The sequence below is a fragment of the Ogataea angusta genome (assembly GCF_019207475.1).
Source record: "Ogataea angusta isolate 61-244 chromosome Unknown 61-244_NODE_1_length_1302399_cov_90.877568, whole genome shotgun sequence".
NCBI lineage: Eukaryota > Fungi > Ascomycota > Pichiomycetes > Pichiales > Pichiaceae > Ogataea > Ogataea angusta.
Window position 1 is genome coordinate 1,047,352 of NW_025065215.1, and position 27,358 is coordinate 1,074,709.

Here is a 27,358-nt window from a genome sequence, read left to right on the forward strand (position 1 = left end):
CATAAGGAAAAATTGGTGTCCGATTTGGTCGAGTTTCTGAATTCAGAGAGATAGAGGTAAATAGTGTGCATGGTGCCGCATTTTATCTATTGTTATTTTTGATATAGCAGCAATCAGACGAGTCAATCGGTGAATGAATTTCTCGCACGAGCCAGTAGCGGAGTCCACGGAATGGCCCGCATTACTGAGTTGGGTAGAAATGCTGCAGCTCCCGAAACTATTTATAAGTGTTGCAAGTAGCAACGCCAACAACCCTAGTTTTTCAATTCTCTCGTATGAAGTTCACCGCTCTGCTGTCCTTCGCTTTTGCCGGAGTGAGCTGTGCCTACTCCACGGCCTCCACGTCCTCTTTCTATCCCGTCAAGACCGCCGGCCTCAATGAGACCATCTACGACGAGCTGGAGACGTACCAGCCAAAAGTCATGATTATCAACATGTTCGACTACGAGGCCGAACCTTTCCTGGAAGAGTTTGGTCTTGTGCACAACGTGACAATCCCTGGCTTGTCGCCAATCTACCCGGAAGTCCATTGCAACCGCAATTATTCCATCTGCGAGGTCATCACCGGCGAGGGTGAAATCAATGCTGCTTCCACCATGACCGCCCTGGCCCTGAACCCGCTGTTCGACCTCGCCGAGACCTACTTCCTGATTGCCGGTATCGCAGGAATCTCTCCGGAACAAGGAACTCTCGGAGACGTGACCTTTGCTCGGTTCGCGGTCCAGATCCTGGAGTACGAGGTCGATGCTCGCCAGATGCCTTCCAACTGGACCACCGGCTACTTCTCGTACGGCACCACCAACTCCACCCAATACCCAACCGAGTGGTACGGCACTGAGATTTTCGAGGTCAACGAGGCGTTGAGAGACCGTGCTTTGGAACTGGCCCAGAAAACCGATCTTTTCAATGGAACGGCCAGAAACGCAGAGTTCAGAGCTCTTTACGACTACGCCCCAGCAAACAGAACTCCAAAAGCTATTGCCTGTGATACCCTGACTTCTGATACCTACTGGTTTGGATCAGACTTCGACGAAGCTTTCAGCAACTACACCGACCTCATCACCAACGGAACTGCCACCTACTGCACCACGCAGCAGGAGGACAATGCCACCCTGGAGGCCCTCATGAGAGCTGCGCAGTACGGTTTGGTCGACTTCAGCAGGATCGTCATCATGAGATCTGCCTCCGACTTCACCTACGCCAACTATTACGACAACGAGACCACCTACTTCTTCACCCAAGTGTCTCAGGGTGGCAGTAAGGTTGCAGTCCAGAATCTAGTGGTTGCAGGTAAGCCTTTCATCGAGGACGTCATTTCCGACTGGAAAACCTACCAGAACGGCACTGTCTACGCTCCAGACAACTACCTGGGTGATGTCTTTGGAACCTTGGAGGAAACCACCTACAGAGAGTGGGGAACTGACAGCGAGTAAGTGAAATTCATTTTCTTTCGTTTTCCGGTTTCCGGTGTTATTTTTTTGTCCTGAAAAACAATATATTTAATATATTTAATATCTCACATTTTTAAATGACAGTCCCCATTGCGCAATGGGTGGCCCACGCTCTCGCCAACTTGGCACATGCCGAGCAAGTCTGCAACGACGCAAACACGTATCTGACGTCTACGAGCGAGAAACTTCGGCGACGGGACATCAAAGTACCCAAGCTGATATACTATCTGGATGCTCTAAAACAACAGTTGCGGCTGCTAGAACTTATTCGAGACTCGCTGGTGTTGAATCTGAACGGAGTGATGGAGAGGAGGGCCTCTCTACAAAGCCAGCTGCTCAAAGACGTGGATAAACTGCATCAGACCATAGATACCCTCAAAAACACCGTTGTGGTGTTTGACGGCCAAACAACGCTGTACGAGTATATCAGCGAGTCTGGTGTGGAGGAGCTGTTCAACGGCGTGTCGCAGAACCTGAGAGACATCCAGACTCTCATTAAGGGCAACAGAACCGACGCGTTGCTGATAAGACTCACTTCTGATCTGGACCACCTCAACAACGAGCTGAACGCCCTGGACGGCAAGTTCCGAGATATGAGGTTGGTGGACAACCAGTCAAACTCAATTGACCCCGTTTCGAAGCTCCTGGAGATAAACACCGAGCTGGAGCACGACATGGTGGCTATTCTGACCAGCTTCAACAACCACTACGACCAGTGCGAAAAGGGGGAGGCGATTCTCAGGGACCCGAAAGTTCCGCAGGACGAAAAAAACGAGCTGGTCTCTGTTCTGCAGAACGACGTCGAGGAGCTTCCGGAGGTGCAAAGGTCGCTGACCAGCAATGCAGAAATAATAAAGAAAAATTGCAAGGAGGTGATGAAAATACTGGATATCTTCGAGGACTACTTCCAGCGTGTGGAAACCTACGTCCGCGACATGCAGGAGTACGGCGAGTCGAAGCTGAGGGTGCAACTCAATGAGTTTTCTGAGATCAGTACCGAGGTGAGCCGGAAATTGGAGATTGCACAAACGCACCAGGACGAGCTTGTGCAGTACAATAGCGACTTCCAGCAGTTTGTGCGGTCGTACTACTCGCTGATCCTGGAGCTGGACCGTCGCACGCGCGTGAACGAGCACATTTCGTCGGCCATCGACAGTTTCAAGAGCGCCGTCAGCAGCATAGTGGAAAAAGACTACGAGAAAAGGATGGAGTTTCTAGAGCAGCACGGCGACTTCATCCCGCAGAACCTGATCGACTCGAGCGTCATCAACAGCGGCACGCCGCAAATCAGCATCAACTTCGACCAGGAGCCGCTCCCGGCCATATCGAAGGAGGTGGTGCAACTCGCCAAAAAAATGCTAAAATAGATAAAGTGGCTATTTATGGCTATTTATAAGATTTCTCCAGGTCTGCGAAAAGCGTCTGGAGCTCGTCTATGTCCATGGTCTGCACCTTGCGGTTGTCTCGCGAGCGCACCGCAACGCTTCCGCTCTGCACCTCGCGATCGCCTACCAAAATGATGTAGTTGTAGCCCTTCTGAATGGAGTCTTTGGTCCGCAGACCAACGGTTTCGGCCCGTGCATCAACATCCACATAGTAGCTGACGTCTCGCAGAGAACAGGCAGCGTCCAGGTCCTGCTGACCGCCCAATTTTTCCTGGATCGCACGGGAATACTCCAAATGCGTCTCGTTCACAGGAATAATCACCGCCTGTCGAGGAGACAGCCAAAACGGCCATTTTCCCTCGTACTCGTCCATGAGCAGCGCCATGAACCGCTCGACAGACCCGAACACGGCCCGGTGCACCATGATCGGCGTTTCCGGTCCGGCCTCGCCCTGGTACTCGAGCTGGAACCGCTGCGGCAGCTGGAAGTCCAGCTGCACGGTGGCAGCCTGGTGTTCCTTTCCTGTGCGGTCTGTGACGAGGACGTCGATCTTGGGCCCGTAGAAAGCACCGTCCTTGTCGCGGACAGCCCAGTTTTCCGGCCCAGCGTGCCTGTCGAGCGCGTTTCGCAGCTCGCTCTCTGCCCTGTCCCATTCCTCAACCGTGCCGATATGCGTTTCCGGTCTCGTCGAAAGCATCATCCGGTACTTGTGGAACCCAAACACGGAGTAGCACAGCCGGATGAGCTGCAACGTCTTGCCGATTTCTGCGCCCACCTGCGACCTGGAGCAGAAGATGTGGCCGTCGTCCTGGTGGAACCGTCTTACTCTGGTGAGGCCCGTGAGCGCTCCGCTGGGCTCGTTCCTGTGCAGACTGGACCAGTCGGACAGTCTGACGGGGAGCTCGTGGTGGGAGCGGGCAAAACGGGCAAAGATCAAGCAGTGGCCCGGACAGTTCATCGGCTTGAGTCCGTACACCGCCTCGAGTTTGTTGGAGCTGGAGTTGCTTTCGACGCGGAACATGTCGTCGGCGTAGTTGTCCCAGTGGCCAGAGGTCTGCCAGAGATCCTTTTTGTACATCAGCGGCGAGATAACCTCGGTGAAGCCGTGCTTTTCCTGCTGGAGCTTCATGAACTGCACGAGCCTGTTGAATATTCTGGTGCCGTGCGGGAGGAAAAACACAGACCCGGGCGAGCTGGGGTCGACCATGTACAACTGCTGTTTTGTCGCGATGGCGAGGTTCGACACCGACGTCGACGACGCAGTGGACACTAATCGTCGGAACATGGTGAAAATCAGAAAAAATTTATATACAGGGCCGAAATACAGCTATGTGCTACGCTAGTCGCTCTTGGACGCCTCGGCATCCTCCTTGCGCTTCCTGGCCAGCTCGGCGCGTCTCTGGCGCTCCTTCATCTCTTCGTCGCGGCGCTCCAGCTCCTCGATCCACAGCCTTTCTCTCATGCGGGCCTTCTCGATAGCAAGCTCTTGCTCCGTCTTGCCCTCCCTGAAGGTCTTGTCAAAGTAGATGGACCCTGCCAGCAAAGCCACGATGGTCAGGCCCTGCAGCCCCACACGCCACCTGAACCACTTCTGCGCGCTCCTGGCGTTGCCTGTGCGGACGCCTTTTGCAGCCATCGCAACAGCAACACACGTCCCCAGACACCCCAGCGGCACGAGCGGCTGCTGCTTGGAGCGGTAGATGATCTTCTCGAAGGGAGTCATGCTGGCGTTAGACTGGCGGGCGAATACTTACTCTTCGAGCGGCAAGTCTGCCGACGAGGGATAGTTCTGAGAGGCCATAATAGTTAAAAATATTTATTTTGGCTTCCCAATTATTTAATTTGGCTTCCTCTATAAATACACATATATAGCCTCTCAGCTTGCCCCTACATTCTCCCCCGCCCCGTGTAGCTGTAGTCCTTCGGGCTCACCACCAGACCCTTGCCCTTGACGGCGCCCCGGTAGATCGTCTCAATGATGTCGATCAGCTCCTGCTTGTCGCCAACCATAAAGTTGAGCTTGTTGTTGTTGCCCGTGCCAAAGTCGCACATCATGTGCTTGTTGCGGTAGAAAAACATCACCGTCATCGGGTCGTACAGCTCGTACATCTCGTTGAAGTCCGGAACCTCGTCAATGTCGCACAGATACACCACGGCGAACTGGCTCACCTTGGCAGAGATGCTGTACAGCATCTCGTCCATCAGCATGCACTCGCGGTCGGCGTCGCGGCCGAAACGGATCACGACGAGCCGGTCGTCCTCCGACAAGATGGCCTGGTCGACGTGCCAGCCCGTGCGCAGATGCGGAAGAAACACACTGCCCATGAGTAAACTTCTAAGAGTGGCACACCGGAAACCAGAGGAGCCAAATTAATCTGGAAATATTTATCTGTCATTACTTCGCCTTCAAACATGTCCGGCGCCCAGGCTTACGACCCTTACAACCCGTTCAATGACGACGCGCAAAAGGAGCAGACCACGCAGCCGTCGAACCAGAACTTGCACAATCTGCAGAACACGCTCCAGGAAACGGCCGGAATCATGAGAAACAACATCGAGGCCATCAACCAGAGAGGAGAGGTGCTGGAGGACATCGACACCCGCGCCAACGACCTCAGCACAAACGCCAAACTGTTCAACAGGTCCGCGAACCAGGTCAGAAAAGACATGTGGAAAAAGAACCTCAAGCTCAAGCTGTGTCTCGCTCTCATAATTGTCATTCTCCTGGTGGTCATCATTGTGCCTATCGCCATCCATTTCAGTAATTAGACTATTTAACACGCCTCTAACACGTTACTTGTATCTACTCCGTGGCAGCCTCCTGCGCAGTGGCGTTCCGGGTCACCAGCTCGATGATCCGTTTGATCACAGGAATGTTCAGCCACGCAGGAACGTACGCCTCGACCCGGTGGAACGGACGCAGCTCCACGTCTCTGAATGGGTCGTTGAACCGGCCCTCTGGGTTCAGCGGCTCGAAGAAGTCGGTCGCGCCCTCCGACGTGTCGCTCTTAACCTTCTCTGCCAAGTACGTCGTCACCGCAGGACCGATCGGAACCTCGTAGTCGGCCACAGCATACTGCGCAATGAGCTTCTGAACCTGCACGGGCTTCAGCGAGTGGCAAATCTCGAATATTATGTCGATGTCCTCGGGCGAGTTCTTGCGCAGCTGTAGCAGTTTGGAGACCTGCAGCAGATGCGACAGGTACGTCGACCCGTCCGGAATCTGGTGGCCGTTGCACCACTCCTCCAGACGCGTCACGTTGTAGTTTAGCTGGAGACCACGCTTCCACGACAGGAAGTTCCGCCTCATGATCAGGTCGTTGAAACACACCGCGTCCACAAACTTCAACAGCTCGATCAGCACCTCGTTCATCACGCGAGGCTCGATGAAATACGCCTTCATCGCCCAGTACACGTTGTTGAAGAACGTCAGAATGTCGTCCATCTTGTACTGCTGGTTGTTCTGGAACATCTTGCTCAAAAACGGCGACGACTCCGGAGCAAGGAACCCGGGCAGGGCCTGTGCCAAAACCACAGCAGAAATGCACTTCTTCTCAAGGTCCTTCTGCAACTTCTTCATCCACATGTTGTAGATGTTGTACGACAGCGACTCGAAATCCTCTCTCACCACTGCAACCAGTTTCAGGTACTCGTCGTACTCGGAGTCGCTCATGTCTTTGCTGATGGAGTCGTTGGCCAGAATGGTGGACTGCGCATAGGCAACAAACGAGTATAGCTCGTGGGTGTTGGTCAGCCAGAAAGCGCCGTGCTTGATCACGTCGTCGTCCTTCAGTCCGCTCACAATGCTCTGTATCACGCCCAGGACTTCGCCCAGGAACGCCTCACTCTCAGAAGTGAGACCAAGACGCCACATGTCGCTCAGAATAATGATGATGATCCGGGCTGGGAAGAGAACCTCTTTGCGGGTGAGCTCAGAGGCCACCGCAGCAGACGGCAGCCTCACACCCTTCAGCAAACCGTCGACCGTTTCCTTGTGCAAGGCCTGCGAGTTGCGCAGCAGAGACCATAGCTCGCTGTTGATGGCTTCTAGATCCATATCGTCTTTATTTGAGGTCGTGGTCACGATCGACGCTGGACGAGGCTCGTAATTGCCGTTACTCTTGTGGTTCAAGCCTGGTGAGCCTGGAGCACCTCTGGCACGTGACTTGGCAAGGCCCGGAGCACCGACAGAGATCTGGTTCTGCAGCTCTAGTAGTTCCTGTTTGAGTTGCAAGATGGAACTGTTCAGATCGCCATTTTCTTTCTGTGAGTCGTCAAGTGCCTTCTGAGCAGCCTTGAGCTGTTCAACGTTCTCCTCCAGCTCTTTCTTTAGCTGTGCTTGCTGCTGCGTAAGCTCGTCGACTCTCTGGCGTGCCGCTTCGTAATCGTGCTTGTACTTCTCCAGCTCTGCATTCAGGGCACTCAAGCTTTCTGTGTGTTTCGAAACTGTAGAATCGTATTTTTGATTGAACTCTAGCTCTCTCGACTTGAACTCGGCGTGCTGTTTCTGGGAATCGGACACCTGCGACCTGAGAGCTTCAATCTCACTCATTAGTTTCGAGTTATCATCGATCTTGGACGTCAAAGACTGTGTCAGCTCTATGACCTTGTTTTCAAGACTGTATTGCACTTCCTGGAGCTTGTTCACCGACTTCGCCTCAGCTCTCAAATGTAGATACTCCTTACGAGCAACTTGGCGCCGGAAACAGCTTTGAGCAAAGACCACAGCCCACAGTGTTTTCTTGTAGTGGTTTCTGGCCGCTCTTCCTCTCAGAGCAGATTGAATCAAGGTTGCCGCATCTTTCTGTAGCGACTCTCTCAGTTTGCTTCTATAGAGATGGCCTCTGAGAATAGCTTGCAACGACACAAGCGACGTTCTGGAAGAGTTGTATCTGGACCGCACAAAGTAACCTCTAATAAGAGATTGGATCGTGATGGAAGCATCGTTCTCCATCTCCCTTCTGATTCGTTGTCGGGCCAAAAATCCTCTAGCAAGAGACTGTGTCTGCAGTAGCGATCTACGCACTTGGGAGTACTCCTTGCGCTGGTGGTGACCCTTCAAATGCTTCTGGATTGTCACGGCAGACTGTTTGATCTTGTGTGATCTGTATTTCTCCAATAAAGCAAGAATACCTGCTTTGAAAAATATCTTGGTCTTTCCTGTCTGGTATTTTCGCTCATCATCAATGGTACTTTTCAAAATCTTCTTGGTGAGCTCAATAGCTTCTTCCTCAGAGCCAGAGCCACGCAAGTAATTTTCCTTCTCGCTGGACGGTAAAAGAATTGAATAGTATCTGGCAAAATCCGGATAAGTTGCCTTGGATGGAAATCCTGCGCACGAGATCTTGATTGTCTCCAAAACACCACAGGCACGTAATTGAGACAGAACCATCAATGGGTCAAACTCCCACGCCTTCTTCTCCTCGTTAGGCTTGATACATCTAATGTAGTGAACATTAGTCGAGTTGATTGTGTTCATAAGCTCAATCAGAGACGATTTGAAGATGGAACCAAGAGTTGGTTTCTTGACGGCCTTCTTGCCAGGCTTAGCAGTAGCAGCAGCAGCAGCTTGCTCAGAAGCAAGTTTTTCGGCTTGTTTGTCGACAGTTTCTAGAACTTCGGCCAACAGACCGTTCTTTGTGGCTTTCAAAACTTCCAGCTGTCCTTCAGAAACAGTATCCCTATTTTTCTCAATGAAACCTTCCGAGTCGTAGGTGACGTCCAGAGCATAGTGGCTAACGATGAACTTGTTGTTTCCGAACCTTGGCTTCTTGAAAGATTGGTCATAAGGAGATTTTGTGAGAGATTGATACATCTTCTCAATCCATGACTGGTCGCTTCCAGATGGCAATCTCGACTCTTCGTCCAGCAACGACAATATACCGAGTCTATTCTCAATCACGTCGATACACGGCTGGTTATCGGAAAACTCAATAAATGACCACTCGATCTCCTCCTTGACGTACTCTTCTTGTTCCAGCTTAAAAACGTGTTGAGTGAACTCCTGTTGTAGCTTTTCGTTAGCATAATTGATACAGAACTGCTCGAACGAGTTCTTGTCGAAGTGTTCGAAACCATAAATATCCAAAACACCAATGAACGACTTCACTTTGCTCTGCAGTTCTGGCGGACACAAGTCGGAATTGATGTAGTCGACCAGCCAGTCGAAAAGAGACGAGTAGATATATTTAGCGACCGAGTCTCTTGCCACTGTGGCTTGCTGGTGGTTTAAGTTGGACACGATTTTCTCTGATCTGGTGGTGATTTGTTTCCTGACAATCCATTTCGCAAACCCAGCAGCGTCGATTCCAAGCAGCTCGCAGGCCTTGACGAGGTTTGGCTCGTCCGGCGACAAAATGGCGTCGTTTCTCGTTTTTGTGATCTCAATGTTTCCGATGTGCAGCAAAGCAGACAAGATCTTAAACACCTCGTGCATTCTATCCTGCGTGATACCGACGAGAGCAAGCGAATCACACGTCTCTTTGAACTCTTTCGCATCGTCAATACCAGCAATACGTGGCATTTTGCCCTGGTTCAGGTAGAAAAAGTCTTCCACAGATGAGAGCCCAAACTCCTTCTTGGAGGCCTCGTCCAGACCTTCGACCATCTGGTAGAAGATATGGTAGTTTCTCTCGGTGGCCGGCTGGAAAACCAGACGCGAGCGCTCCAGCAAGTACGTTCTGATGCTGGCGCCAATGATGACGACGTTCTGGTCAAATAGGATCTCGAGATATTTGCCGAATCTGGAGGAGTTGTCGTTTCTTGTGGTCTTGGCATTACCAAAGGCTTCCATGATCGGATTCGTGGCTAGAATCTGTTTTTCTGTGTCCGACATGTCGTGGTTGTTGTGGTCAGAGTCGACGGACGCAAGGTAACGCATGATGTACTTGGCCGACACGGTTTTTCCCGCTCCCGACTCTCCAGAGACAACGATCGACTGGTTCTGGCCGTCTGTTTTCATGCAGCGATACGCGTCTTCTGCGATCGCAAACAGGTGGGGCTCCTCCTCGCCCCTCGATTTGGACGCGTATCGCTGGATTCTGTGTGGCGAGTACAGTTCGTCGTTGCGCTGGAAAGGGTTGATGGCGATCAGCACGATACCAGAGTACGTGTAGATGCTAAACTGGGCGTATCTGAGCTTGATGGCGTTGAGCACAGACGGCTCGTTCAGATGCGACAGCTCGGTCAGGTCCTCCACGGTCTCGACCTGGTTTCTCAGCAGGGGGAGTTGTGTATTGTTTTCATTTAGGTTATCTGTCTCGATGGTGAGTTTTTTTGCGCCGTCCTCACTCACGAGATCGATCGCAAACTTGCCGTCCCTCTTGTTGACGGCCGCGACTTCGACGCCCAGCCATCCCACCTTATCGTCTGGGATCCAGCAGCGGCTAAAGGTCAGCAATACGGGTCGGGTGGATACTTACGTTCCGGGCTCAAAATGGGTCTCCATGGTGTTCTCTTGGTAGTTGCCAGAGCTCGGGGCCTTTATTCAATTTGGCAGGGCCGTTTGCGCTGGTTTTTATTAATTGGCGTACTGGCTGTTACCAACAAAGGAAAATAAATGTGTTTTAAAGTTGGCGATATTTTGATTTAAAACGCGACCGTCTGCCATTTTGCAGTACCGGTGACTAAAAATTAAATATATTCTATATTCGCTATACTATGCCTCCGCGCCCCCCGATCGTCGTCGACCGCCCCGACTTCGTGTCTGCCGGGTCGCAGCAGTCGGTGCCGTCGGTGCCGTCGCTGTACGTCACGCCCAGCAACACGAGCCACAACACGCCGCATAGAAGCATCGACCGCTCTGCCTCGCTCGTCAACATACAGGGCTCAGACCACCGACATTACCTGTCTGTGCCCAGTGTGTCCGACCAGATCTCGCCCTCCAAAGTGCTGGGCCCGACCATTTCGAAAATCGGCCGCAAACGCCGCGCCAGCGTGTGTCTGCAGGTGCGGTCTAAGTTCGAGGAGCTCGAGTCGCTCGTGGCAGACAACGTCGACAAACGGCTCGAGAGCATCGAAACAGAGAACATAAACCTGCTGAAGGAGCTGGACTTCCGCGTGCAGGACCTGGAGCTGCTGAACAGGGCTCTAGAGGAGAACCTGGACAATCTGACGGGCTTTTTGAACGTGCTGGGGGCCAAGGAGCAGGAGATCGACCAGCTGTGCACGAGCGACATATTCAACAACCTGAACGACCTCAACTCGCGGCTGGACGTGGTGAAGCGCGAACTGGGCGTCAACAAAGCGAAACTGGACAATTTCGACGCAGACCTTCGCATTGTCGAGGGACAGAAAAAAAGCGAGATCATCGCCCGCGGAGTGCACCACAACATGGTGCTTCTGGCGCTGCTGAGCGTCGTATTCCTGCTAATCCGCATATACTGAAAATCACTCTTCCAGATGGCTGTAGCAATAATCCATCTCCTGCTCGCTCAAACAGCTAATATACAGACACTTGGACAGCAGCTGCGGGTGTTTTTCGAAATTGTAGATCTTGGAGTACTCGATGTTGCGGAGCATGTTCTTGAGGATACCGCACGAGACGCGGAACTTGTCGATGTTGATCAGCTCGTACTCCTCTACGGTCGTGGTGGGCCGCTCGCTGTTGACCGTGAGGTCGCTCAAATCCAACGCCAGGAACGGGATGATGCCCTTGGACGCACGGATCTGGCGCAGCTCGGCGCGGAAGTGGGCGAAGTTGCGCTCCGGACTGCACAGGTCTTTAAGTTTCTTGAACAGCAGCAGGTCGCCCACGTCCATCGTGTTCCATGTAGACTTTAGTTTCTTGACGATCGACGAGTTCAGAGCCAGGACGATCTGGTACACGGTGGAGTAGTTCTGCATTTTGAGACAGTTGTTGGCGACGTGAATAAATCGCGATAGCGTGAGCGCACGCAGAGCAACAGACTTGCACAGCAGAATCTCCGAGATGATCCAGTTGGTGGCCAGGTTGAACCGCAGCGTGATCAGCCGCAGACCCGTCTTGGACTGCTCGTCAAACAGCAGCCGCAGCCACGAGTTGTACGGTTCCAGCGGCTTGTCCCACTTCAGGTCGACCAGCTCGTGCCAGTCGATCTCGAGGAGAAAGTCGCGCTCGATCAAGGTCAGCTGCTCGGCGATCACGTGCGACTCGTGGCCCAGGATGAACGGAACGTGCGTGCCCTTGTACATGATCTCCTCGACGGACAGTCCGGAGGGAACGGCGAGCGACTTGCTGGGCGTGTTCGACAACGATTGGAGCGTGAACTTGGAAACGTGGCTGGCGACAGAACGCCGGGCTACCGAGAAACGGTACGGCGTCGGCGCTTTTTGCTCTGTCTTGGTGGCAGCCGGCTGGATAAACAGGTCGCGGACCTTGCGTTCCAGCTTGACCTCGTCCATGCTCGAGTCTGATTCCTGCGAGTGCTCGTCGTTTAGCCCGTAAACCACCTGGGGCTGTGCTGCCGGCTGCTGTCCTCTGAGCTTGAGCAAGGCGTGGTTGACGGGGTTGTCGGTGTGTTTTTCGTCTGGAATGGCAGCGAGCTCGGCAATCGCGTTCTGGGATATGCCGGGGTACGGAAGATGGTACGACCCGGACAGTATGATGGAGGCTGTTTCTGCTTCGTACTCAAAGTCGTCCTCGTGGGGGAGGGATGTGCCGAAGAAGGGAAGCTCGTAGAGGTACAGCGTAGGCTGGGAGGAGACGTCGTCTATCTGCGGCATCTCGGGATCTATTTCTAGCGACTTCTGTTCCTCCTTCTGTTCCTCCTTCTGGTCCTGGTCCTGATCCTGTTCCCTCAGGTTCGAAAACGACAGCTTCTTTCGTAGCACATGGTGTCCGCTGGAATGTTGCGAATGACGGGATGAGAGGTCCGAGTCGTACGACAAATACGACTTGGCCGAGCTCTCGCTGGGCTGTGCTCCCTGCTCCAGGATCCGCTCAACGTCGGCCTCCATCACGGTGACGTCGGCAAACGAAGACCAGTTGATGCTCACCGACGGGGTCCGGAACGAGCCGTTTGAATGGTTGATTGCGTTCAGAATCTCGTCTGTGTCGTCCATCGTGCGCTTCTCCTTCCCCTTCGTCGGTGACTGGTCGTAAACTTCTGCGCTGAACAGCTCTGCCGAGTCACGTGCCGTGTGAGCAGGTGCGGCCTTGGGAACCGGTCGGCGCGATTGCGCGTGTTCCTGGTAGTAGCCGAACTCGGTGATCACTCTGGAGCTGAGCAGGTCGACGTTGTCGGACCCCAACAATGGAATTTCGCTCACCACTGTTTTTGCACGCGATGTGTCCGGCTTGCTGAAAAGATGGAACAGTTTCCGTGTTTTGCGCGGGCCGTGGCCGTGTTTCTGGTTCGGCTCGACCAGCTTCTTCAGCGGCGTCGTCGGCGTGATCCTGTCCACTTTGCTTTCTGTGAAAACGTCCACCTTGCCGTTCAGACAGAAACCGTTCTCCTTGTCTTCGAGGTCGATCAGCTGGCTCAGCTTGCGCACGCCCTGGATCGGCGTGGCCTTGACGTCGCCCAGAATCTCGTCGTACAGCGGCGACTGGTTCGCGAGACAGTTGAGCGACGCCTTGGGATGCAGAATCGCCGTCTCCTCGGCGTGCGCGCTGCTGCCTTCCACCACGGACAGAATCTGCGACCGGCGCACGTTCTTGTCCCGGAGCTGCTGCAGCCCCAGCGCACTCACACGCATGTTGCGGGCGTTTTCGTGCGCATTCACGGCATCGGCCAGACCGTCCACCGCGTCGCCAGTGCTCCAGTACGCGCTGCACATGCGTGCATACAGCTTCTTCAGGTCGACAATAACCTTTGTGCACAGCGAATCGGGCTCGCCGCGGAACTCGTCCCGCGTGGCGATCTCGTTGAGGGCCCCGCAGAGCAGCTGTCGCAAACGCCTGTCCTTGGCAAAATCGGGGAAATGGTTGAGCAGCCAGTGGCGCAGCATCACAAACGTGCGCACTAAGATCGCCGAGTAGAATGCCTGCCCCATCGGCAGAGCTTGTGTACCGTCCTCCGAGGGAGAAATGTTGTTGGCCCGCTTGAGGGCCCACGTGAGCCGACAAAGCAGCAGCTCGAGCAGCGGCAGCGGCTCTATAAACTCTCTGTACGACAGGAAAAAGTCGACGAGAAACTGGTAGTCGATCGATCCGGGAGACGTGAGATGGCAAACGGCAGACTCGATGGTGCCCTGGAACAGCCTGTCGTTCTGGAAATGGGCGATCTCGGACTCGCAGGGCGCCGGGAACAGCAGCGGGTGGTCGAAAAGAGGCTCATTCTCTTGGAAATTCTCCACCAACGTGGAAAACATGCTGGCAAAGGATGAGATGAGTTGACGTTATTGTTTTTATTTTGATATTTTTTATTTTGTTTATGTTTTGCGCAAACAGGACAGGGCGGGCAAAAATGGGGGGGATTACACGATCCATTACGTAACACAAAACGGCTGAATAGATTTAATGTTGCATCAGGAATTCTTACACACGTAACTAGCCTAAGTTGGCTTCTGCAGACCAATTCTCACAGCCTTCCACTGGGTGTAGTTGTCGAGGGCCTGGGCACCCATCTCACGGCCGATACCGGACTGCTTGTAGCCTCCGAATGGCACCATCTGGTGGAAGTCGTTGTAGGTGTTGATCCAGACAGAGCCGGCCTCGAGCTTGTTGGAGACGTACGTGGCGGTGTCGATCGACTTGGTGTGCACACCGGCAGCGAGTCCGTACTCGGAGTCGTTGGCCAGCTCGATCACCTCGTCGGCCGTCTTGAATGGCGTGATCACGGCGAATGGGCCGAAGATCTCCTCCTTGTATGCTCTCATGTCTGGGGTCACGTCGGCGAAGATCGTTGGCTTGACGAAGAAGCCCTTGTTGCCCAGTCTCTCACCTCCGGTGATGAGTCTGCCTCCCTCCTGGTGGGCGATGTCGACGTAGCCAAGAATCTTGTTCAATTGCATCTGCGACGTCTGGGCACCTTGGAACGTGGACAGGTCGAATGGGTCGCCCACCTTGAGCGTCTCGGCGGCAGCCTTGAACTCTCTGAGGATCTCCTCGTAGATGCCCTCCTGGACAAACACTCTGGAGCCGGCAGAGCACACCTCTCCGGAGTTGTAGAAGATTCCGGCCACAAGGGCGCTGATGGCGGTCTTGACGTCGGCGTCGTCGAAGACGATGTTGGCAGACTTTCCTCCGAGCTCCAGGGTCACCTTCTTGAGGTTCGAGTCGGCAGCAACCTTCATGATGTGTCTTCCGGTCGCGGTGGAGCCGGTGAATGCAAGCTTCTTGATCTTAGGGTGGCTGGCAATGGCGTCTCCGGTGATCTTTCCGAATCCAGACACAATGTTGACCACACCGGCCGGGATGCCGGCCTCCTTGACCAGCTGCGAGGCGTACAGAGCCGACAATGGGGTGCTCTCGGCGGTCTTCAGCACAACAGTGTTACCGGCAGCCAGAGCAGGACCGACCTTCCAGGACCACATCAGAAGAGGGAAGTTCCATGGGATGATCTGTCCACACACGCCGATCGGCTCTCTCTTGGTGTACGTGTGGTGGGTGTCGCCCGTGTCGATGTACTGGCCGGTCAGCTTGTCGGCCCAGCCGGCGCACGATCTGATGTAGTTGATCACGAGCGCCACGTCGCCGTGGGCCAGCTGCAGGGCCTTTCCGTTGTCGAGGGACTCGATGGCGGCCAGGGTGTCCTTGTGGGCCTCCAGCAGCTCGGCCAGGTTCCACAGGGCCTTGCCACGGATGGCAGGGTCGGCGGTGCTCCAGGAGCCCTTGAAGGCCTTTTCTGCGGCGTCGACGGCGTCGTCGACGTCCTCCTTTCTGGCCTCGTAAACATGGCAGATCTCCTCCTCGGTGGCAGGGTTGATCACCTCAAACGTCTTGTGCTGCTTCGAAGGAACAAACTCGTTGTTGATAAACAAACCGGTAGGCTGCTCGTAGGACTTTCCGTTAGGCAGAGTCACGGTGGTGGAGAGCGGGTAAGAAGAGTAGAATCTTAAGCTAACTCTGGCGGCTGGCTTGGCCAGCGATCTAAGAGAGGTTCTGAGCATGATGGGAAAAGAGTACTGGGGACCAATAATTGCGGGAGGCAGGGTATTTATACTGCGGCCCCTCAATTCATGCAGCTCTGCACCAGATGACCTGCTGGACGGTCCAAGGGCACTACCTCCAATGAAATTGCTCCACGGCCAGGAGCTGGACAAAGTGGGGTAGGCTGAGGCAGGGTGTGCAGAAGAGGGGGTACGATCACTCGGGCTCCGCGGTCAGCGACATGGCCGTGCCCAGCGCTACAAAGGCAGCGCCACGGCACAGGCTGCCGGAGTTTGCGCGAGGCTTGCTCCAGCCTTCTCCCAGACCGTTGCCAGCACCGTTGCCAGCACCGTTGCTGGGTCCCTTTCTTTTGCACGCTCGGAGTGACGTCAGTCGTGCGCCGCACAGAAACACCCCCGCCGGAGTACGCTCCTTACCCCACTTTGGGAAAACGTCACCCTGCCTTTCGCAACCACCTGGGTGCCAGGCTCGCCTCTGTAGTGCACATATTACCGTTTGCGGTAACCGTAGACGGCGATATACACCCCCTCCATTCCCTCCATACCCCAGTCTACACGGGGTACGTGCGATGTCTCCTCGGCAAAGAGGACTACTTGGGAGTCCCCTCTCTGGGCATCCAATAGTATTTATTACTAATATCTTGCACAACCGTCTCTCCGAGTGGAGATTTATTTCAAACCCGCTTTTTCAAATGCGCCCGGAAGCAAATCTCTAGACTCCAGCTCCTTCAGCGTCTGTTCCGTGCCAAACACCTCGCCGTTGAAGAATATCGTAGGCACCCACTTGCGGCCCGAAATTGCGGTGAACTGTTTCTCCAGCTCGGTTGCCTGGTTCGCAGGCATCTTATCCAGCTCCACCAGCGCAATTTTGTCCAACACGTTGTACTTCTTGAACACGGCTATTGCGTAGTGGCAGTCGGGACACCACGACTTGGACAGCATGAGGAACCTGTGCTGTTTGACGAGCTCTTGTGCGGAGACCATGGTAAATTAAATCAAGTGTTTTTTTGAGTGGAAATTAGCCACGCGAAACCACGTGACACTTAAAGAACCAGAAAGAAATAGCACCCACCATGCTCTCACTAATTACACCGCACTATATTCTCTATTAAATTGTCAATCATACATCAAATGCCTGCGCTCCTTCTGGCGCCTCTCGTAGCTCACCCACAGCCCGTCCAGATAGTTGATGTTCTCAAACCAGCCAATCAGCGTGCTCTCGTACGTTCGTCTCGCCAGCGCGCGCGACTCCTCGATATCCCGCACATAGCCCGCGTTCTTCTTTGTCCAGCTCTCCATCGCGTCCTTCTCGTAGAGTTTCGTGTACTCCACGGAGAACGCCTCAATGTCTTCGTGGTCTTTCAAATTAAGCGTCATCTCGGCCGCAGACTCGTCGTCCGGCTCGTCATCGTAGAAAACGTACGGATACAGCCCGTGCGTGGCCGGGTTCACACGCAGATCCAGCAGCTTGAGCGTCTTGCGGAATGCGCGCGTGTGCGGCACGAGCGACGCCAGGTCGCGGACGCTGTTGCTCAGCAGCTTGAGCTCGCGCAGGAACCGCAGGCCGGAAAGCCCCGAGAGCGAATGGATTTTGTTGAAGTTGAGATCGAGGTCCGTCAGCATCGGGAACCATTTGGCCAGGTCGGGCACCATCTCCAGGTTCATTGCAGACAGATTGAGCACCGTGATGTTGGAAAGAGAGCCTTTTGTTGGGAAAACACTGCCGCACAGGTTCAGTTTCTGTAGTTTGTAGAGGGGCGCGACAAGCACGTCGTTGCTGGCGTGCGACTGTAGATATTTCGCAGAAACCTGCACCAGCTTGTCTGGCAGGCCGGAAAGACGAGCCAGCGGGTTGCGGTCTATTTTCAGCACACGCAGCTCCGTCAGTGGCTCCAAGTCGAGCTCCCTGATGTTGTTGTAGCTCAGACACAGCCGGCGCAACGAGCCGTTGGCGCAGCGGAAACCGGCGAGCTTGTTGCGGTTCGCAGACACCGACGTGAGCGCAGACAGCGCGTCGAGGCCGCCAATCTCCGAAATGCCGTTCTCGTCCACGTCGAGGTCCTGCAACATGTCGAGGGCGGCGAAATCAACACTCCCGGAAAGGTTGTTGCCTGCCAGCTTCAGACTCTTGAGCATCTTGAGGTTCTGGAGGCCCTGCAAGGTCTCAATGGCATTGTACGACACGTCCAGCACGCTCAGATTGTACAGTTTGAGGCCACGCAGGTTTGTGAGTCGGTTGTTGCGCAGCTCAAGAACCTGTAAATTGTCGAAATTGAACATGCTCATGCTGGAAAACGCGTTGGCGCTGGCTCTGAGCACCTGGATGGATTTGGGGATGCCCTCGGTGTGCGTGAGCTCGTTTTCGCTCGCGTCGAGCACGCGCAGGTGCGGCACGAACCGGTCGAGGTCGCGCAGCTTGTCGAGCCTGCGCGCGGCCAGAGACAGCTTGTCGAGACGCAGCCAGTCCTCGGACGGGAACTGCTCGGTGATGGCGGCGACGAGCCGCGACTTGGCCTGCAGAAACGACATCTCATCGTCGAGGTCGGAGATCTCGTTGAACGCGTCGATCGACTCGCCGTCGCCGTCGCCGTCCGGGACGTACTCCTCGACAGGGACGAATCTGTTGAGCCGCTTGTCAAACACCTTCCCCTTGAACTCGTCGCCCGGAATAAACTTGATTCCCGGCCGCTCGTCGCGTTTTTTGATCTTGGGAACCGACATCGTCTTGTCGACCTCGCCCGACACGCTCAGGTCGAGCTTCTGCTTGAGCAGCTCGAGCGACGCGGTGATGTCGGGCCGCGACGGCGTCGGCGAGTCGAACACCGCCGACTCGGCCGCGTCCGTGTCCGTGTAGTCGCTCTCCTCCTGGTTCTGCGCCGGCTGCGTGCGCTGTTTCAGCTTGTTAAACAGCTCCTCAGAGTTTCGCAGTAAGAGTTGCAACGACGCGTGCGACGACGACCGCGCCGACGCAGGCGACCCGTCGGCGTCCGCCCGCGCGCCGTCCGACCCGTCGATCTTGTTCAGCATGTCCCTAAACCGCTCCGTCGTGTACGTGTCCTGCTTGCCGAACAGCTTGAGCGGCGACGACGGGATGATCGAGTGCTCTGTGCTGCGGCCAAAAGTGTCTACCGTGGGCGGATCCTGCGGCTGCGACGGCGCCGGCAAGCCCTGCAGACCGGCCCTGAACCGGCTGTCCTTGTACTTCCTCCACGCGGCCTCGTCGCCGCCCTCGCGACGCACAAGCGTGTTTGTCTCGCCCAGCGACAAATACGGGTCCTGGGAGGCGTCCTGTGTGTCCGGCCAGTGCTCGTGCTGCAGGACCTCGGGCATCCAGTCGGTGGGGGGTGGTTGGTTGTGTTCGGGCGAGGGCTCGTTGAAGTTGGAGTTGAGAATGTACTTTTTGGCCGCGGGGCGGGACGTCTGACTGCGACCTGGCTGGTCTTCTGTCTCCACGGAGTCGTCGTCGGTGTACTCCGGGTCCCTTTGCATTTGTTTACTTATTTATTTATTTTCGTGTGGCGCAGCATTCTAACCTTGCCCGCTCCTCCTGTGGCTTGGAGCAAAATCTAATTATTTGTTTACCTGATTTTTCCCTGTGAAACAGTAAACAGACCCTTGTTTGCTGCCCAAACCATGTCCCGCCACGATTATCTGAGCTCATCGCCGTCGAAGCTGTTTGACCAGCTGTTTGAGGAGGCCGGCGTGCAGCCGCCGCCGCCGCCGGCAACCGCAACGTCGCAGGTGTCCGGCACCGGCTGGACGCCCTACATCGACAAGGTGTTTATGACCAACATGGAGCGAACGCGCGCGCCGGGCTCGTCGCCGGGCAACTTCGAGACGCACGAAATGCGCACGCCCGCGCCCGACAAGACGCTCAAGCTGTCGGACTTCTTCATCGACACGCCCACCATGAACCAGTACGACCTCAATGCGCTGCTCGGGATCGAGAACGACAACAAGGAAAACCACCCGCTGTTTGCCAACATGGACACGCCGAATTTCAAGACGCCGCTGCACGAGCTCACCCACACGCCGAAGCTGCTGCAAAGCACGAGCGTGAGACGGCTGAGTGCGAGGACAACCCCGAGCAACTTCAAGACGCCTCTCAAGGAACACCACCAATCGTCGCCCTCCACGATCGTTCTAGCATCTGCACAGAAACAGCAGCCCGCCCCGCAAATGTCGCCGACGCCGGTGGCGAAGTCGCAGTTCAAGAGCGCGCCGTGCCAGCTCGTCAAGTCGGCGTCCAACATGGAGCCTGTGATCGGCATCTTCCAGGACCAGAAACCCGTGCCGCCGCCGCGGCGACGGCCAGATCCCGGCTCGGGCAAGTTCCAGATCATCTTCACAGACATGAACACGCTCAAGGGCAGCTACGGAGCTAAGAAAAACAAAAAAAGACTCGCCCGCACCACCAGCGCTGTGGAAAACCCGGGCAAGCGCAAGAAACTCGTCAAGTACAACTCCGAGTCAGCAAAGGACACTCTCTGGACCGATCAGAACAACTAAATACCTCTATCTTCTTCTTGGACCTCTTGGCTTGTGGAAAGCCTGGGCAGCAGGGACTCGCAGGGGTCCCTCGTCAGCGACGATTTCGTCTGGGTCGCCGGCTTCCACCACTTTTATAAAGTCAATGCCACCGCTTTTCAGGTCGTTCAACAGGCCCTGCTTGCTCGACGCGTACACCATGCGGTCGCGCACTTTCGATCCCGACGGACAGCAGTAGACAAAGTAGTACCCGCTGCCAAAGCGGGCAACCGTATACGTGGGGGAATGTGGGGGGATTGTGGAGGCGATGTCGCCGAGTCCTGTGGCTGTGGCTGTGCCATCGACGCGGAACTGCTCGTCCCCGCCAATGACGATCGTCACGGTCTGGCCTATGTCCAGCCCTCTGAGTTTGTCCAGCAGATCACCTTCCACACCCATTTTCAGTCCGCTCGAGCCGGCGCCCACCAGCTGCTGTTTCCGTCTCTCGATACCACCCCCACTTAGCAGCTCCATCTGCTTCACCGTAGCCAGCGACTCCTCGCTCGAGCTTAGCGGCTTGGCGCCGTCCGTGCCACGCAACGTCTCGTACGCGTCCCCACTCAGCTCGTCTTTGTCGTTAATAAACACAATTGGGTGGAAAAACTCCACCCCCAGCTGTCTAATCACTGTATTTTTCGTCGAGGCATACAGCATCTTGCTTCTCACCGGGGCGTTGTCCAGCACAAACGAGATGAATATGAATTTGTTCGAAATGTTGTCGTTCCGCACCACCAAATACACCGCCTCTTCGGCCAGTTCGGCCTGCAACAGATCAAGGTCCCGTCTCAAATCGCCAGAACCGGCGACCACGCCCTTGGGCACCACCTGCTCGTCTTCAATGGACATCAAAAATGCCCGCTCCGAGCCGGCGACATAATCCTTGAACGCGTCCACAAGCTCCACCGAGCCTTAGGTTAGTACGTGGGGGGGGGGGGGGGGGGGGGGGGCTTGCCAGCACTTACAGTTGATTCCCGACTGGTTGGACATAACGTAGATACTTTACCGTTTCTGTGCAAGGATGTTTGTTTTCTCCTGCAATTTGCACGTCACCAGACAGCACCAGGCCGAACATTCGAGACGGGCAGCTTAGGTGGTGGATTAGGTAATCGCAGTAGGCACTGCTCCCGGTGCAAATTGCCGGCCTGCTCGTAGTGCCGGCGCCGTACGTCTCCCCCCAGGTAGCGCTCACTTCCCCCGCGCCCCGTGCTATCTGCTGCAGCGCAATTGGCTGCAATTTTGGGGCCCAGAAAACAGTGTATATTTTATTCGTTTCTGCCACATATTAAAAATTTGTTCTGCTCGGCTCAATCCGCCAATGGATAAAGATCTCGGTGACTCGCCCTCCACACAGCAGCAGGGCTCGCTACTGTTCTCCCCCACCTCCCCAACCACCAGCATGGCCGTGCTCTCGCCCCCGGCCTCGCGGTACGCTTTTGAACCGTCAGCAACTACGGCCGCCATCCCCCCACTCGGCAGCGTCCATCCGGTTGACGGGTCGCCGCTGCTAGAGCCCGCCCACAACACCAGCTTCGGCTCGTCGGGCTACTTCATTGACCGGCCCGGCTCGTCCATTGGCTACGGCAATGAGAACGACGTGCCGGCCTTCGAGCCCCAGACCGAGCTTGTTTTGCAGGGATTCACCCAGGACCTGAAAACGTTCACCAATTGGGTCAAGCACCTGAACCCGGAGGAGCAGAAGACGTGCATGGACGTGTTTCTGGCGGAAATCAAGGACGAGGTGTGGCAGTATGTCAAGAGCAAGGTCAACGACACCGCCACCCGGACGCAGAACGAGCACGGAATTCTTTTTTCGCCGCCGCTTTCCAGCAACAACCTGTACCAGGCGCCGATGCGGCCTGTTTCGCCGCTGCTTGCGCTGAACTCGGAGTCGGCGACGCTGGACTCGATCCTGAGCGACGACCAGACCGCAGACCCGCTCGCACAGCCGAAACCGGTGCACCAGCTACCGTCGCAGATGCGCACGGGCAACTCGTTGTCGCACGTGATAGGCAGCGACCCAGTGATGCGGCCGCGCAGCGCGGGCCCGATGCACTCGGATTTGACGCTGACGCCGCTGAACGGGCAGTTCCAGCGCGCGTCGCAGCTGGGCGCGCAGACCAAGCAGCACCAGTCGCAGTCGACGGCGCCCCTGCTGCGCGTCTTCTCGCCGGACGTGGACCCGTCGGGCTTCCAGAGACGCACCAAGGAGTTCATGGAGCCGGCTGGCAGCGGCCAATTTGGGCTCACGTCGGCAGATTTGGGCGGCTCCAACGCCATCAAGCTGTCCAACTCGTTGAACACCATCACGCACCGCTCCAAGATCGACCACAGCAGGACCAAACAGACCAACTCGTCTGCGCCAACGTGGAGTAGCATTGTGGCCGCCTCGGACGACAGAGGCCGCGGAGCGGTGAGACGCGCGTCGCAGAACCAGTCGAGCTCGCTGCCTCCTGCACCCCGTGGCTCGTCGAAGTTCGAGACACCGGCGAAAAGCTCGATCCACTCGCCACAGCCAAAAGTGGCCGCCAAATCGCCGTCACACGCTCCCGTGCCGCCAAAATCGCCGGTGCCAAGGGACATCGCGTCCAAGTCGCTGCTCGCAGACATCCCGGCGTGGCTGAAGACGCTCAGGTTGCACAAATACACAGAAAACCTGCAGCACCTCAAGTGGCCCGAAATGATCGAGCTGAGCGACGCGCAACTCGCGGAACTGGGCGTGAGCACGGTGGGCGCCCGCAACAAGCTGCTCAAGTCATTCGCGTTTGTGAAGGAGAACTTACACGACTAATATGTCTAGTTTGCTGGTCTGGCTACCAGGAATCAATGTTACGAGGCTTTAGTAGGGGCACTCCCGTACACCATAAATTAATGTAGACCGCGGCTTCAAGGCTATGCCAAACCGTTAACTGTCTGGCGAAGCCGTTTTTCCCTGGAAAATTCCGAGCCACTAAATCCGCGCGCAAAGACTTCGAAAGCAACGGTCGGCAAGCGCCGTGACAATAAATTAGACAATAAACCCACCTCCAAGAAAAAAAAAGAAACGACACACACAGTAGCACTTGTTGGGGAGAAAAACTTGATAGCGAAAAGTACCTTGGGCCACAGTAAGCGCAATACTAGCACAACAAGACCCGCCACGCGACTTTTGGGATACTTTGAAGTTAGACCGACCATTTCTTGACTAAGCGCCTTCTCCATCAGCTTTATAACAGCAACCAACTCTGGAATCCAAAAGAGGCCAGTTTTAATGGCAAATTAGTACCCTCTTCTATAACCTTGCGCAATAACATGATCGGCGAGATTTTGGTGGTCGACCCGACCCGGTCGCCTGTGCCAGACACTGTAACCCAGCTGTTCGATCCTTCACAAACGAGATTCACTACATTCCCCAATGTCACCTCACTATGTATTTACTTATCGACATACGCAAGCTACACGTTCACAAAGGGGCCAGAAGGGCTCGAGCGCATTCCGAACGTGGACGAGGCCGAGCTCGACCACTTTGTGGGGCTCCTCATCAACACAGACAAACACAGCGATGGCAGCGAGCTAGATAGACTCTCTTTCGCCCGACAACAGAAATTGCTCAGCTACCGATTCCACCATTTGAACCTCGTGGTGGAGTGCCTGTCCCTGAGCGATGCGCATGTGGGGGTAAAACTATGTGAGCATTTTGTCCCCACATTACACAAGATCCACAACTTGATCAGGACACGATTGCTAAGGGTGCAAACGTGGGTCGGACTGACCGACTACGACAAGATACCACAGCTAAACACCATGCCCACCATGTTGCAGACCACCTTGGACATACCGACGGGGATGGAGTATATAACACTCTTGAGCTCCGATATCCGGTATATCGAGCTGCTGCAGATCCCACACGACGATGCATACTACAAAAATAAAATCGCCAATTGGGAGTTCCACGCGTTCGAGCTCACTAGCGACGAGCTGTTGTACTGCGGCTATCTCATGATTTTGCATGTTCTCAAGGACTATAAGGCAGATTTCCAGACACCCGAGTTCCATAACCGCGTGCTGCTCTTCTTCTTTTACGTTCGAGACTACTATAGACTGGGCAACCCATTCCATAACTTCCGCCACGCAATTGACGTGATGCAGGCCACAAACTATTTTCTGGAGACCATTGTGGAGTCCGCGTACGAGTTCCAGTTCGACACCCACGAGAAATTAGCGTTGTTGCTCGCCGCTGTTGGGCACGACATTGGGCACCCGGGCACCACAAACGCGTTTCTAGCGACGTACGAAACGCCGATTGCCAAGATATTCAACAATGAGTCGACATTGGAGAAATACCATTTGGCCCAGTACCTCAACATCATGAAATGCTTCTTTGTCAAGGACGACCGATGCGTGGAGATTGCCAGATGGTCGATTCTGGCGACCGACATGGCCCAGCATGACACGTACGTGGGGGAGATGGACCGGATAGCGGAGTATAAAGAGCGGCCCGAGAAGCTGAAGCTGATGTGCGCAATCATCCTCAAGAGCGCAGACATCTCGAACGTTTGCCGGCCCATAGGCGAAGGGGTCAAGTGGGGGTTGAGTCTGGGCAACGAGTTTGCCGAAATCGCGCAGCTGGAGAGCGTTCTCAAAGGCGAGGGCTCTGTCGAGCAGTCTCCCGTGCCGCAGGTGTCGCTCGCCAAAATCACGCCCGACGAGGCTGTGCGGATGGAGCCGAAGCTGGGGGCGTCACAGATGTTCTTCATCAACCGCTTTGCGCTCGACTTCTTCACGAAAGTGGTGCAGATCATCCCCCCACTCTCGTGCCTGTCTCGCGAGCTCCACAAAAATATCGATTTTTGGCAGGTGACCGGACGTACAGGAAACTGACTTGGTGACTCTGGACACGTAATTTTCGCGCAACATATATAATATATTTTAGATAATCTCTTTACTTCCCCCAACTATGATCTCTACACTGTCTCGCCAGCTGCTCAGATCCACCCCAAGATTGTTTCTGAGACACCAATCGAACGTGCTGAACCCTAAGTCGGTCGTTTCCACGCACTCTGCGGGCCCTGTGGTGCTGAAATTCACCGATCAGCACGAGTGGTTATCGCACCACCCAGACGGCACCACTTTCGTGGGCATCACCAAGTACGCCTCTGACGCATTGGGCGACACCACATACATTGAGCTACCACACGATTCCGTGGGGGAAACCGTTTCCAAAGGCGATGTGATCGGCTCCGTGGAAAGTGTCAAGTCTGCCTCTGAAGTCTACTCTCCCGTGGACGGCGAGATTGTGGAGGTGAACACTGCGCTCGAGGAAAGCCCGGAGCTGGTCAACAAGGACCCGATGGGAGACGGCTGGATTGTCAAGATGAAGGTCAGCGAGCTGGACGGCGACCTGCTTTCTGAGGAGGACTACGTCAAGTTATTGCAAGAGGAGTAGGTTATATACAATTATTCATTTATTTTGTTCTCGCTCCCACTCTGGCTCGGTCTTGGTCTTGAGCTGCAACGCGTGGACGCCCTCGTTCTGCAGCTCATGGTCAAGCACCTTGTACACCAACCGGTGGCGCGCCGGCAGTGGCACTCCTGCAAATTTGTCGCTGACGATGGTTATGCGGAAATGCGACTCTGTGGTGTTGGTAGCGCCGCGAAGACCCGCGTGGTGTGCATGTTTGTGCGAGTCGTTGGCGATGGCCAGGTGTTTGGGGGAGAACTCGCTCGTGAGCTTGCGTCTGATAGCGGTTTCTATGGGCCCTGCCATTCTAAGCATTAAAAAAGTTATCAGATAAAATATTTTCAGTTATTTAATAGTCGTTTCTAGATCCATAAGAGTCTCTGCCAGAGCCGTACGAGTCGGAACCTTTGCCGCCAAAGTCATTGTTGGATCCGTAAGTGTTGGAATTGTCTCTGCCGGAGCCGTAGGAGTCGTTTCTGTCGGATCCGAAGGAGTCAGAGCCTCTGCCAGATCCAAAGGAGTCAGAATTTCCAGAGCCGTACGAGTCGGAGTTGTTTCTGCCAGAGAAGGAACCGGAGTTATCTCTGCCAGAGCCATAGGAGTCGGAATTGTCTCTTCCAGAACCATACGAATCAGAGTTGTCTCTGCCATAAGAGTTGGAGTTGTCCCTGCCAGATCCGTACGAGTTGGAGTTATCTCTGTCAGATCCGTACGAATCAGAGTTATCTCTGCCAAATCCGGACGACTCGTTGTTGGACGAGCCGTAAGAATTCGAGTTCGAGCCATACGAGTTGTCATTGTCTCTTCCAGATTTGTAGTTATCATTGTCCCTTCCAGAAGATCCGTAGCTGTCGTCTCTGCCAGATCCGTAGGAATCGCTCGAGTCGCTGCTTCCCTTGTTTTTGTAGCTGTTGTAGGCGCTGGTGGCCTTCTCCTTGACCTCGTTTCTGAAGCTCTCGTCGCCCAATTTGTCCTTAACCTGATCGAATAATCCCATGATTGCTGATCCTCAATGGCAAAGGGGTGATCTATTTATACTGTCAGCTGAAACTCGGTCCACGGGGGTTATGAAATTTGCCCCTTGGTGGAACAATAACATAATCTGCAAAAGAATGCACATAGACAATTTGGTGAAGCGTCTTGCAACCGACCACTTGTTCTCGGTGACGCCTCAGTTTCATGTGCCAATTCTTGTGATGTAACATGTGGCGTAGCACATATATTCTATGCATGGAACTCTAGCCTGGAGGTGTGGGCTTGGTGGTCAATGGCGCCAATGCCAGGCTGACAACATGATAGACGGTCTCCGAGACCTCAGAGGGAGCTGCGCGAGCGATGCAAGGCCATTGACCGGCCAGGATTCAACCGTCCCATGACAACCCCACCCCGCCTGCTTGCATTCTGACAGCGCATCGGGTAATTGGGTTCGATCCAGCCGATTTGCCCGGTCACGTGGCGCAGGAAGAATAGCAAAAAATAAAAAAAAAGGTGTATGACCTAATAGCTTAGGTAATCACCCTCCTTCT

General features: G+C 54.9%; 17 protein-coding genes across 17 annotated transcripts; 8 read left to right on the forward strand and 9 right to left on the reverse strand.

Annotated features, from left to right (window-relative positions):
• Positions 1-275: 275 nt before the first annotated feature.
• Positions 276-1,433, forward strand: KL928_000640 (uncharacterized protein; the record flags this gene model as incomplete). The annotated part of the gene is made up of 1 exon (XM_043206358.1): positions 276-1,433. The coding sequence occupies one exon, from the start codon at positions 276-278 to the stop codon at positions 1,431-1,433; it is 1,158 nt and encodes a 385-aa protein (XP_043062535.1).
• Positions 1,434-1,528: 95 nt separating this feature from the next.
• Positions 1,529-2,818, forward strand: KL928_000641 (uncharacterized protein; the record flags this gene model as incomplete). Its single annotated transcript, XM_043206359.1, has 1 exon — positions 1,529-2,818. One exon carries the CDS (start codon positions 1,529-1,531, stop codon positions 2,816-2,818), a length of 1,290 nt encoding a protein of 429 aa, XP_043062536.1.
• A 19-nt stretch (positions 2,819-2,837) lies between these two features.
• On the reverse strand, positions 2,838-4,121 carry KL928_000642 (uncharacterized protein; the record flags this gene model as incomplete). Its single annotated transcript, XM_043206360.1, has 1 exon — positions 2,838-4,121. One exon carries the CDS (start codon positions 4,119-4,121, stop codon positions 2,838-2,840), a length of 1,284 nt encoding a protein of 427 aa, XP_043062537.1.
• A 54-nt stretch (positions 4,122-4,175) lies between these two features.
• KL928_000643 (uncharacterized protein) lies at positions 4,176-5,161 on the reverse strand (the record flags this gene model as incomplete). Its single annotated transcript, XM_043206361.1, has 2 exons — positions 4,176-4,544; positions 4,772-5,161. 2 exons carry the CDS (start codon positions 5,159-5,161, stop codon positions 4,176-4,178), a joined length of 759 nt encoding a protein of 252 aa, XP_043062538.1.
• An 87-nt stretch (positions 5,162-5,248) lies between these two features.
• On the forward strand, positions 5,249-5,605 carry KL928_000644 (uncharacterized protein; the record flags this gene model as incomplete). Its single annotated transcript, XM_043206362.1, has 1 exon — positions 5,249-5,605. One exon carries the CDS (start codon positions 5,249-5,251, stop codon positions 5,603-5,605), a length of 357 nt encoding a protein of 118 aa, XP_043062539.1.
• A 34-nt stretch (positions 5,606-5,639) lies between these two features.
• Positions 5,640-10,445, reverse strand: KL928_000645 (uncharacterized protein; the record flags this gene model as incomplete). Its single annotated transcript, XM_043206363.1, has 2 exons — positions 5,640-10,252; positions 10,436-10,445. 2 exons carry the CDS (start codon positions 10,443-10,445, stop codon positions 5,640-5,642), a joined length of 4,623 nt encoding a protein of 1,540 aa, XP_043062540.1.
• Positions 10,446-10,495: 50 nt separating this feature from the next.
• Positions 10,496-11,221, forward strand: KL928_000646 (uncharacterized protein; the record flags this gene model as incomplete). Its single annotated transcript, XM_043206364.1, has 1 exon — positions 10,496-11,221. One exon carries the CDS (start codon positions 10,496-10,498, stop codon positions 11,219-11,221), a length of 726 nt encoding a protein of 241 aa, XP_043062541.1.
• A 3-nt stretch (positions 11,222-11,224) lies between these two features.
• Positions 11,225-14,128, reverse strand: KL928_000647 (uncharacterized protein; the record flags this gene model as incomplete). The annotated part of the gene is made up of 1 exon (XM_043206365.1): positions 11,225-14,128. The coding sequence occupies one exon, from the start codon at positions 14,126-14,128 to the stop codon at positions 11,225-11,227; it is 2,904 nt and encodes a 967-aa protein (XP_043062542.1).
• A 183-nt stretch (positions 14,129-14,311) lies between these two features.
• Positions 14,312-16,852, reverse strand: KL928_000648 (uncharacterized protein; the record flags this gene model as incomplete). Its single annotated transcript, XM_043206366.1, has 2 exons — positions 14,312-16,073; positions 16,587-16,852. The coding sequence occupies 2 exons, from the start codon at positions 16,850-16,852 to the stop codon at positions 14,312-14,314; spliced, it is 2,028 nt and encodes a 675-aa protein (XP_043062543.1).
• A 132-nt stretch (positions 16,853-16,984) lies between these two features.
• Positions 16,985-19,357, reverse strand: KL928_000649 (uncharacterized protein; the record flags this gene model as incomplete). The annotated part of the gene is made up of 1 exon (XM_043206367.1): positions 16,985-19,357. One exon carries the CDS (start codon positions 19,355-19,357, stop codon positions 16,985-16,987), a length of 2,373 nt encoding a protein of 790 aa, XP_043062544.1.
• Positions 19,358-19,501: 144 nt separating this feature from the next.
• KL928_000650 (uncharacterized protein) lies at positions 19,502-20,377 on the forward strand (the record flags this gene model as incomplete). The annotated part of the gene is made up of 1 exon (XM_043206369.1): positions 19,502-20,377. The coding sequence occupies one exon, from the start codon at positions 19,502-19,504 to the stop codon at positions 20,375-20,377; it is 876 nt and encodes a 291-aa protein (XP_043062545.1).
• Positions 20,378-20,383: 6 nt separating this feature from the next.
• On the reverse strand, positions 20,384-21,467 carry KL928_000651 (uncharacterized protein; the record flags this gene model as incomplete). Its single annotated transcript, XM_043206370.1, has 2 exons — positions 20,384-21,253; positions 21,372-21,467. 2 exons carry the CDS (start codon positions 21,465-21,467, stop codon positions 20,384-20,386), a joined length of 966 nt encoding a protein of 321 aa, XP_043062546.1.
• Positions 21,468-21,791: 324 nt separating this feature from the next.
• Positions 21,792-23,183, forward strand: KL928_000652 (uncharacterized protein; the record flags this gene model as incomplete). Its single annotated transcript, XM_043206371.1, has 1 exon — positions 21,792-23,183. The coding sequence occupies one exon, from the start codon at positions 21,792-21,794 to the stop codon at positions 23,181-23,183; it is 1,392 nt and encodes a 463-aa protein (XP_043062547.1).
• A 500-nt stretch (positions 23,184-23,683) lies between these two features.
• On the forward strand, positions 23,684-25,252 carry KL928_000653 (uncharacterized protein; the record flags this gene model as incomplete). The annotated part of the gene is made up of 1 exon (XM_043206372.1): positions 23,684-25,252. One exon carries the CDS (start codon positions 23,684-23,686, stop codon positions 25,250-25,252), a length of 1,569 nt encoding a protein of 522 aa, XP_043062548.1.
• Positions 25,253-25,328: 76 nt separating this feature from the next.
• On the forward strand, positions 25,329-25,817 carry KL928_000654 (uncharacterized protein; the record flags this gene model as incomplete). The annotated part of the gene is made up of 1 exon (XM_043206373.1): positions 25,329-25,817. The coding sequence occupies one exon, from the start codon at positions 25,329-25,331 to the stop codon at positions 25,815-25,817; it is 489 nt and encodes a 162-aa protein (XP_043062549.1).
• Positions 25,818-25,832: 15 nt separating this feature from the next.
• KL928_000655 (uncharacterized protein) lies at positions 25,833-26,147 on the reverse strand (the record flags this gene model as incomplete). Its single annotated transcript, XM_043206374.1, has 1 exon — positions 25,833-26,147. One exon carries the CDS (start codon positions 26,145-26,147, stop codon positions 25,833-25,835), a length of 315 nt encoding a protein of 104 aa, XP_043062550.1.
• Positions 26,148-26,181: 34 nt separating this feature from the next.
• On the reverse strand, positions 26,182-26,829 carry KL928_000656 (uncharacterized protein; the record flags this gene model as incomplete). Its single annotated transcript, XM_043206375.1, has 1 exon — positions 26,182-26,829. The coding sequence occupies one exon, from the start codon at positions 26,827-26,829 to the stop codon at positions 26,182-26,184; it is 648 nt and encodes a 215-aa protein (XP_043062551.1).
• Between the last annotated feature and the right edge of the window lie 529 nt (positions 26,830-27,358).